The 10,246-nt window shown below is 42.3% G+C and overlaps 1 protein-coding gene and 1 long non-coding RNA gene across 13 annotated transcripts in view; one reads left to right on the top strand and one right to left on the bottom strand.

Moving 5' to 3' along the window:
• The window catches only part of RNF220 (ring finger protein 220), a 327,498-nt gene that overhangs the window by 8,331 nt on the left and 308,921 nt on the right, over positions 1–10,246 (bottom strand). For all 12 annotated transcript variants that reach the window (XM_081009391.1, XM_081009392.1, XM_081009388.1 and 9 more), the window contains 2 exons: positions 8,324–8,432; positions 5,814–5,888 (listed from right to left, as the gene is read on the bottom strand). In XM_081009391.1, coding sequence (XP_080865517.1) covers positions 5,814–5,888; positions 8,324–8,432 — 184 coding nt within the window. The remainder of the gene's footprint in view (positions 1–5,813; positions 5,889–8,323; positions 8,433–10,246) is intronic.
• LOC308479151 lies at positions 1,066–5,067 on the top strand. Its single transcript, XR_013987508.1, has 2 exons — positions 1,066–1,168; positions 4,589–5,067. It is a non-coding gene; the product is annotated as an uncharacterized lncRNA (long non-coding RNA).

The raw sequence follows: 10,246 nt of genomic DNA, 5'->3' as shown, positions 1-10,246 counted from the left end.
GAGAGGAGAGATGCAGGGAAAGGTTATAAGAACAATGTACTCATCGGGGTGAGGTTAAACGCCCTGGCTTATCCTCACTGACACTTCTTTCCTTTCCTTTCACTTTCCCCCTATATGTCTTGTCAATTTCTGCATCAAGATTTTTATTTTTTCTGTAAAGGGCAGAAATCTCTCAAAAAGTAATCTCCCAGGAGTCATATACTGGGCAGTGGGCATGGCCAGAAGAAAGAATGGGCAGGCCATCCCTTCTTCCTTTCTTCAAATCGCCTACTTTCTCCCTGCCCAGCAGGCAAGCCAGGAGAGGGGCAGGTAACTCTTGCTATAGTTCTGCACTGATCAATTACAGGGGACCCACCTCCCATTTCCATTGTTACCTTTCAGGTTACTTCCTCCAACACCCCATTCTCCTTCTGTCCCTCTGGGCTCCCCCACCCACATGAGATTAGGCCAAGGGACCCATGGGACTCTTAGGCCACAGGCTCCTCACTTTTGCTCTAGATTGTATGCTGCAGTCAGGGGCCTACATTGTTTCTAAGGTTTGCATACCACCTAGCAGTATCAGACACTTGATGCATGTATCTTCAACTGAGTGGGCTAAAACAATTCAAAACCCTGCACAAAAACTCAAATCTATCTATCAATGAATACAGTTATATAATCCATGCATAAGTTACATATATTTAGGCATCAGGCAAGACATTCCTCTACTCCCACATCTTTGGGCTAATTAAAACTATCTATGGCTTTTTAAATTATGTGCATATGGGGGTATTGTTTTTGTTTGTTATTGTGGTATGCTTTGGTGTTTTATATTGTAAACCTCCCTGTGATCTTTGGCTGAAGGATGGTATAGACATTTAATAAATAACAACAATAATAAATTTGCTTGGGCTCTATGCAGTTCCAGCATTTTGATTTTTTTAAAGAGTTTTGAATATTTGAGCAAGTATACACTTAAAAAGCTGCCTTATTCTGAATCAGACTTTAGTCTGTGTAGCCTAATATTGTTTCATCTTACTTGCCATAGTATGTTCCCTCTCTTAAAAGTATTCTACGTGGAGAAGATAATTATCCACAAGGTCTGCCAGGAAGCCATGCAGGCAACAGGAACTCCCAACTGCTATGCACTAGAGACAAGTGCTACCTGTACATCTTCAAATGCAACCTGGTAAGCTTTGCTACCGGCTCAGTTTGCACGTAATGCTAAGTCAAACCATGGTTTAGCATTAACCTGCAGGCTCCCAGAGAGGAAATTACAGCTGCTCTGCTCCTCCCTCCCTTGCTGCCATGCTTTTTGGGGCTAAGCTATAGTTTAGTGTGCTGTCCAATCCTGGGCTCTTTGTTTACCTCCCTTACATCTAAATTGGGTCACTATATTGAAGGCAAACAAGCTTTTCTGCTACAAACTTAATTTTATACATGGAGAGGAAGAGGAAAAAGAAAACATCCTCTTCTCCCGCTTCAGTTTCCTCACCCTAATAACTCTCTATGTCCCAGACTGCACTGTTTTCTTACTTTGGAAGCAGTTGCTCCAGCTGACCAGAAAGCAGGATTAAATTGGGTCCAAATCTCTCATCGCTGTGGGTAGTCTTTTATTCCCACTGCCTTTTTAAACTCTGTTTCCTTTCAACAAATGCAGCAACTGTATTTCCAATATCAGGGCTGTTACAGCTATAGTTCCCAGATGGGAAATGGGAAAGCAGCTAAACATGGTTGTTCTTGGGGAGATGAAAAGGATAAGGATGGAAAATAACTTTATGCACCGAAAATGACATATTAATGATTAGCAGGTAAAACTGTCACCCAGAGCGAAGAATGTGACAGTCATTTCTGGGAGGCCAGTCAAAAATGAGAAATATTGCAGGTCAGCTCTTCAGTGATTCCTGTGTTAGTGAATAGAGAATGCTTTGGCTCAGGCAGAGACATAGAGTATGTTCATCCCTATGTTAATTTAAGAATTTCATGCCCACTTTGTTTCCAGTTTCCTTACTTAGTCCGCAGTACAAAGAAGTCCAAGCAAACATTTAGTCTGGTCATATAAAACACAGACACAGAAGGAAAAGCTTGACTTTTTCCCTAACGGGGGGAAGAATGGCAAATCTCCAGAAATGTTCAAACATGTCAGGAAGCCCAGCAAGCCAGCCTCGCCCCATAACTCCCATTAACTGCAACAAATTGTTTATTGCACAACATGAGAAATATGCTGCCCTCTTTACGGAGCACATTTTTCCATGTGTGCTGCACACAGAGGACTCGCGGCACTCTCCTCACCAAGAGGGAAGAAAGCCAGCTTTGCATCCAAAGAAAGGTAACTTGTGGCAATTATTAAATCCATTACGCCAAGGTTCCTTGCTACTCTAAAAAACCACACATACACAGTAGGCACACACAAGCGTCTCTTTTGTGCCCAAAATAAAAGGAGATACCTTAATTAGAACAATGCAGGTCAGAGAGTATGAAACACCCAGCCCAGCTGCCGCGTGCCATTAAATTCATAAAGAGGAGGAGGAGGGAAGGGCAGCCTTAACGAGATTACACACATTGACTTTGATCAAGACACAAAAGCACTAAGGCGTTCCAGGGTTTTTATTGCTGTCTTCGGGCTACGTTTTAATGGTTACATTAGAAACATGCGAACATAGGCTGAGAGGTTTTTTAGTGAGAGCCTGCCTCGCAAAAGGCCCCGCTTTAATAAATTGCGGGCTGTAGGGAAAAGGCGAGGGCTGGGGAACAGATGAGCGGCTGCTTATTAATTACATCCCCTGCGCAATTCCCAACTCTGAACGTTGTGTTTGGTCAGTGCAGGGAACATGCACAGGCTGTGTTGGGGCACCACTCTGAACGGGTTCCTCCCATCAATGCTATCCCAATTTTCAGCACTGTTCCCTTTTGCAAATATAGTTGTTGCAGTAAAAAAACAACAGCAGGACTGCTTTGCATGGCACTCAAATAGAAAGAAAGAAGATACAGGTGGGCCTACCTGTGTCTCATTCAAGATACACACAAAAGGAATATACAGGAACAGTAATGTATGGATATTGCCCAGCGGTAGCCTTGCCTCTGGAGTTTTAGTGATCTTTTTACCTTCCGTTGGAAAGAGAGGCAAGCATTTTAAGACTTGCTTCAAGAATTATTTGTAGTAGTAGAAGTAATTAATCAATAATAATAATAATAATAATAATAATAATAATAATATATATTATTATTTGTACACCACCCATCTGACTGGATTGCCCCAGCCACTCTGGCTGGCTTCCAGCATATATAAAAACATAATAAAACCTTAAACCTTAAAAAGCTTCCCTATACAGAACTGCTTTCAGATGTTTCCTAAATGTTATATAATTACTCATCTCCTTAACATCTGATGGGAGGGCATTCCACAGGGTGGGTGCCACTACGAGAAGGCCCTCAGTGCTGGATCTCAGGGTCTGGGCTGAATGATGGGGTGGAGACGCTCCTTCAGGTATACTGGGCTGAGGGCATTTAGGGCTTTAAAGGTCAGCACCAACTGTTTGAATTGTGCTCAGAAAAGTACTGGGAGCCATATCTTATGAACAACAACAAAAAGGCACTGGGACTGAAACTTTGGGATGGGGAAGGGGGCAGCAGTAAGGCAAGGCCACCAAGTTCCATCTAATTTAAGTGGTATGCATGCAAATATGCTTTGCTAAACAAAAGGAACAAAACCGTTGAACACCTAGTTTCAGAAAGCAACTGTTGTCAACTAATAAGATCAAGGATAGTCAGTTGGTAGCCCACAAGCTGGATCCTGTCCATTAACTGCATCTGGTTCCCAGTAGCCCTAGCAACTTCTAAATCAAGGTGTAGTAAAACATTCCCTCCAGTTTCACTTCCAAAGACAGTTAAGTTTTTTTCAAAAGCGAGACAGTAAGAGATGCATTCCACCCCAAAGCTTACAACTCTGTTTGGGTTTTGTATGCAATGACCCTGCTGAAAGTTACTTGAAGAAGCTGTAATCTGTGTGCATCTCAAATAAATTTTATTTTTTACTATTTTCGATGTGCTTTTAGAACAGCAAACGTTCAGTGCCAAACTGCAGCTTGAGGGGTTCTTAAGAGAAGCGTATTTGTTCCTCAGACCAGGTCCCCCTACTATATTTAACTGATGACACCTTACCATCCAAGCCCATCCAAGCTTACCATCCAAGTTAACATTACAGAAAGGTGTTGGGTGGCAAAATACATATCCAGGCTTCTGTCAGGAATATGGGGTGTCCCCGAGTCTGTGAAAGTGGCACTGAGGGCATCTGCCTGTTAATCCTGTTGGTTTTACAATGAATGCCGGGGTGGGTGGGGAGCCTGCCTGTGTCATAATAGTGTGATAGAAACGTCGTATGAGACATTATACTTTTACAATGTGGCTAGCAGTTTTTAAACACAGCCACAGATGGTAGATTCTGTAGGGGTAAATGCTGTAGCACAGTTTTTTCTTTTAAAATATTTCTGTCTTAAAGAGAGATCACTTGTTTGAAATATATGTTTAATGTTCTGATCTTATGTTTACACAAAAACTGACCTGTGTTCTTTTATTTTATATAAATACTTTATATTCTGCCCTACAACAGGTTCCCAGGGCAACTTAGCAAAATGTGTGTGTAATCTCTGTTTTAGAGCTTCATGCCTAGAGATCAGATCTGTCTTCATAGACATTCCTCACCAAGGAAGAGTTGAAGGCTGAATGGATCTTTTAGTAACTATTGCTTTGCACTATTTTGGGTTTTTGTCTTTTTAGCATTATGTTTCTCTATTTGGGGCCAATCTTCTATGCTTTTTCTAAAAAAAGAAGACAACTTCAATGGTTACTTGGTTGTAAAATTATATTATAAATTATGATTATGCTGCGTTTCATTCAGAAACGTGTAATAGGGCTGCAGGGTTACTGGATTCTCTGTAGTGTTAATGGATTCTTTGCAGGTCTGCTTCTGGTTATTGTCGCCTATATGTGCATCTTTGAGATGCATGTACAGGAGTATCCCAAAGATGTGCATCTCTGCAACTTGCAAATAGTCACTCTCTCCTCATTAAATTCTTGGAGATCTGCAAATATGTGTTTGAGCTATTTGTGCACTACAAAATCTTTTGGCACCTTCCTTGAAAATCTGAAAGGAAGAAACTCATTTTATATTACTTGCACATGCATGCATGCGAGTGCACACACACACCTAAAAATTCTCTTTTATATGCACTCTCACTCACACAAACACAGACCCATGGAGTCAACATGCCTCTCCCTACCATTCCATGACTGTCTGCAATCTCCTCTGAATCCTGCACCTCCATAGTTATTTAGTCATACTCCTGCAGCATGCTTTCTTTCTAGCACATGACCTAAATACTCAACACTCAGTGGCGCAGTTTCTTGCATCTTCTTCAAAAGGGCTGAGAGAGGCTATAGGGATGGGTAGGTGAAGCATGGGTGCAAAGTGAAAACCCAGTGGGCTAGAGTGTCAAGGGGATACTGCCCAATGTGTAGAGCTCATTGGGATACCCTCCACGTCATCCAACTTGTGATGTTGGAAATGATGCCAAGTACCTTTCCAACCAAATCACATGCAACAAAGTTAACCAGAAGGTGTATGATCCTGCCACTAGTGTTAGAGAAGGAGGTGGGAGAATCCATACACCCTAAATTAAATTCACTGAATCCCTGGGGAAGACTCCAATCCAACTGTAACTTGAACTAGGGAAAATACTACACTTGATGTTAGCCAAAAGGCTGAGAGCGATGGGAAAATACTTGAGGATAAGAAACAATGTATGAATCACCACCCAAGAAACTAATAGCCTCACCAGAGTCCGCAGCCAGCATTCCTCGCAGTGCACGTGCCAGCACTGGATGGAGGTCAGGGGCATCGTGTATGAGTCCTGTGGAAAGAAAATTGAGACAGCCTCATCATATATTCGAAATTTTTGAGAAATCCCCTATTAGATCCTGAGCTCTTAGGGCAGGATGTAGAGGACATACTGTACCAGTACACCTTCATTTTCTCATGTGATCCACACAGCATAGCTTCAGATTCACATGCAGTTGAGAATACACTACATCTGGGGGATCAAACTTTTCTTAATATTGTGCTTTAATTACTAGGCTGGTAATTAATAATAATAGTAATCATATTCCTTACACAGTGGGCTAGGCATGAAATGGAAAGCATCATAACCTCAAAGCGTTGTGCCTCTTCTGAAAGAGGCATACCAGAATGAACCCTGAGGTCATCTTCCAAGACCCTCATCCATGTACCCTCCATAAGAGAAGTTCAGACAAAAGAAATTTTCAGTGTTAATAGAATGTTTACAGACTGCTCTACCCATCAAGGTCTGCCTGGCAGTAACTTAATATATTTCTGGTGCTAGGAAGTTTCCTCTTCACCCAGGCATATGATTGTTAATATTGTTACGTTCTGCTGGGCATTTGACTTTTCAGAATTTATATCAACTAGTTGGTTGCTGTGGTCTCTGTTTTAATTCTTCTATATTTTTATATTGCTTGTATTTTATATTGCAAATTGCCTCAAGGTTGTTTTTAGAAGGCCTCACCTAAGAAATTGTAAGAAATAATAACAGTACAGTGGTACCTCTACTTACGAACACCTCTGGTTACGTATCCTTTGGAATACGCACGAGGCAAACCCAGAAGTATTTTTCTGGGTTTCGCCACACGAGCATGTGCAGAAGCGCTCTACTGCGCCACATGCATGCACAGAACAGGCACCTCCGGTTGTGAAAACCTCAGGATCCGACCGGAGCTCTGGAACGGATCCTGTCTGCAACTGAAGGTACCACTGTATTGTTATTAATAATCCAACTGCAATGTAGCACAATGTTTACTTGTAGATAGAAACAAAACAAGCTGTTATAGTAATCACCTCTTGCTGTACAAATGGGAACAATAATGGAATAAAAATCAACAGGTTTATGACAGCTGCTTGCCAGAAACAGCATCAATCCTTATTTTGAATATCCTGATTTTACAGTATGACTTGCCAAGTATCTCTTATGACAGCTAATTATTGTATGATTATTCTTTTTACAACAGAAAAGAGGCACTTCACTCTGTTACTCTATCGTTTGAGTTTCTTCCCTAGCACCCACAGTTTATTTTAATTGTTTTCATAACCAAAGAAAACTAAAACATTAAATCTAAGGACTTGTACAAGAATTGTTGTTATTATTATTATTATTATTATTATTATTATTATTATTATTATTTTGTAGTAATGGAAGCAACCTTCCCCTTGATGCTATGCAGATGTGAGCCCTAATCCTGCAGCAATAGTGTGACAACTGTACAAATGTAATATTGCAGGGGGATGAGGAGGAAGGAAAGATAAGCTGTTGCAGGAAGAAAAGCCTTTCCCAGTAAATAGTATGGACAGGAGAAATGTTCATTCTTCAGCGAATATTGTAAGCTGAATTGGAGGTCACTGCTGCAAAGGAGGAGAGCAAGTTTTCCATTTTTCTTATTTTAAGAAAATACAGTTTTATAAATATCTATATCCTTTCAATCCCAAATGATCTGCAAGTAATGTTGACATTTATTTTATTTTATTGGGGGTGGAGGACACAAAGTATATTAAAACTATGCAATTACAGTGCCAGTAGCAATACCCTTTTAGAGGAGTGGTGGCAAACCTTTGGAGTGTTGGACTCCAAGTCCCATCATCTCCAGCCAACTTAGGATGATATGGGTTGCAGTCCTGCAACATATAGAAGGCTACCAATTCCCCATCCCTGCTTTAAAAGGGCCGAAAAGGGAATCATATTCAAAATTTAATAGGAGAAACACACACACTGCCCAGTATCTGCCTTACAAGTGATACCATTATTCCTTTTTGGGGGGGGGGAGGGGAGCTTGGAGGGGCTTAAATAGAGACACAATTTGAAGGAAAGATATCAGCATCCCTGCAACCAGAGATGTAAAAAGTTACAGACGCCAAGCCACTAGAGGGCGCTTCAGCACTTTAGTAAATGAATCATAGGAGCCAAGGCACTCCTCATCAGGGTGTAGTAGACAATCAACAACTTTGAAAGAGTTTGGCTAATAGGCCGTATTCTAACCCTACAGTATATGCAGGGAGACAGGAACATGGACACAGGGAGATCTGCAGGGTCCAATATGTCGCCCACACCACAGCAGCACACATTGAAACATATTCCCGAGCTGTGCCGTTTTCATCCAGAATCGAGGGACAAAAGACAAGGTTTTAGTTTCTCCACACCAGTTGTGCCACCTTCCTATAGGGCAGGCAGAGGTACAGAGTCATTTTCTTATTCATGACCACAACTGGCAAGCTACTCACCATGCAAATGAGACATTTATAGCGGTCCCCACGGGAAAGCTGCCTTTCTAATTCGCGGACACGAGCCTTTAGCGCCTCAAACGTTGTCACTGCTGAGTCTTCTGTAATCCTAAAATAGATGAGAAAGTCAGGGCTGGCTGGATTCTTAAGAGGGGGGGGAAATCACCGATTTCATATGTGCCAAATGTTGTAGAGCAAAGCCACATGATGGCAGCTTGCATGTTGGTTCCTGGTAAAAGTAACTCAAGAAATAGAATCAAAGCAGCAGAGACTGCCTGAGGCTTGAGAATCAACTTTAGCCACCAGGTTTAAGAACAAAGGTCAAGGAGCAGGGTACAGAATACACGAACCCAGTCCTAGTGGATCAATGCCATATAGTATTTCCAGAGGAGGCGAGAGAAACTGTTCTTAACCTGAGGTACCACTTTAGCTAATGGGGCCTCCCACCACCGCCGCACGATTTTTCTTCTCATCCTGAAGCAGAGTTCTTAACCCAAGGTACTATGTCTGGGTTAGCGGAGTCTGTAACCTGAAGCGTCTGTAACCTGAGGTACCACTGTATTGAAATTGTGTTGGTCCCTTTTCTAAGAGGACCGAACAAGATGATGCCAAATTAACATAAATGAGGGGGACGGGCACATCTGAAAGTGTAGTGTTGCGCAACGGCTGCAACATACCCATGGGGTATGCAATAGAAAAAAGGCTGAGGGAAAGCAGCAAGATCCCAGATGCCCCCATGAAACTTGAACACTGGAATGTTCTAGCTAAAGGGACGTAGCTGTAACAAGAAGTTTTAGTTTGCGCAACTTGGCTATTAGCATTAAAATCTCTGCCACATTTTGACAATGCATAGAAAAAGCAACCAATATATTATATCAGTAACTGCAAACCTTGCAGAAGCATCCAAACCCAAATATAGCAATTAGAATGAAGGAAACGAAATAAACCGGATAAATTGACATTTATGCCACACAAAACAATTACGTTTCTTTAGTCTAGCATTTCATTTTCTCTCTCCTCAAAACAGCCACTGCCCTGTCAACCAGGGAATATTATAAATCAAGTTGTGAATGATGACAGAGAGCCAAGCAACCACAGATTACTCTGTTACTTGAGTACACATACAGCCTAAGAAGTGCAAATACCCATTCTGGTGGGAACTAACTGCATGGCTTGGGCACAGACTCCAGGAGAAACCAACCAACCTCTATAGCAAAACAGGATCCTTATCTTAGATACTAACAGCAAACTCATAGTCCAAGTGTGGATTCAAAGTGCAGACAAAATGGCAGTAGAGGGAGGCATCAGAAGACTTGGGAAACCCCAATGTTTGCCGAGGTACAAAAACGTAGACCTGAGAAACAAAGTGGAAACCTTGGAAGAACAACCCAATGATGATGGTGTATGACCAGTGCACCTGGCATGGCTCACCAACTGTGTGAGTGGGTGGGGGTGTTGAGAAGACGAGAGAAGGAGAACGGAGTATCCTAGAAAATTGTGTGGTTGGCTGGAAAGCTGGAACCTTGAACAGGAGCATTCCACAATGCAACATTTTGTTGCAGATACCAATTGTTCCATTCTGTTTGCTACTTTAACAAATGTAGCTCTCAGTACAGTCATACTTCGGGTTGAATGTGCTTCGGGTTGAGCGCGTTCGAGTTGCGCTCCGCGGCAACCCGGAAGTAACGGAGTGCATTACTTCCGGGTTTCGTTGCTCACGCATGCGCAGACGCTCAAAATGACATTGCGTGCATGCGCGGAAGCGGCAAAACGCGACCCGCGCACATGCATCGTCACGGCTTACGTTGCGTTCAGGATGCGAACGGGACTCCGGAACGGATCCCGTTCGCATCCCAAGGTACCACTGTACCAGAATAGGGTGAGCCAGGGGTCCTCAACCTTTTTCAGCAGGGGGCCGGTCCA

Source organism: Podarcis pityusensis (genome assembly GCF_964106645.2).
Source record: "Podarcis pityusensis genome assembly, chromosome: 6".
Taxonomy (NCBI): Eukaryota; Metazoa; Chordata; class Lepidosauria; order Squamata; family Lacertidae; genus Podarcis; species Podarcis pityusensis.
This window is presented reverse-complemented; position numbering and strand designations above follow the sequence as displayed.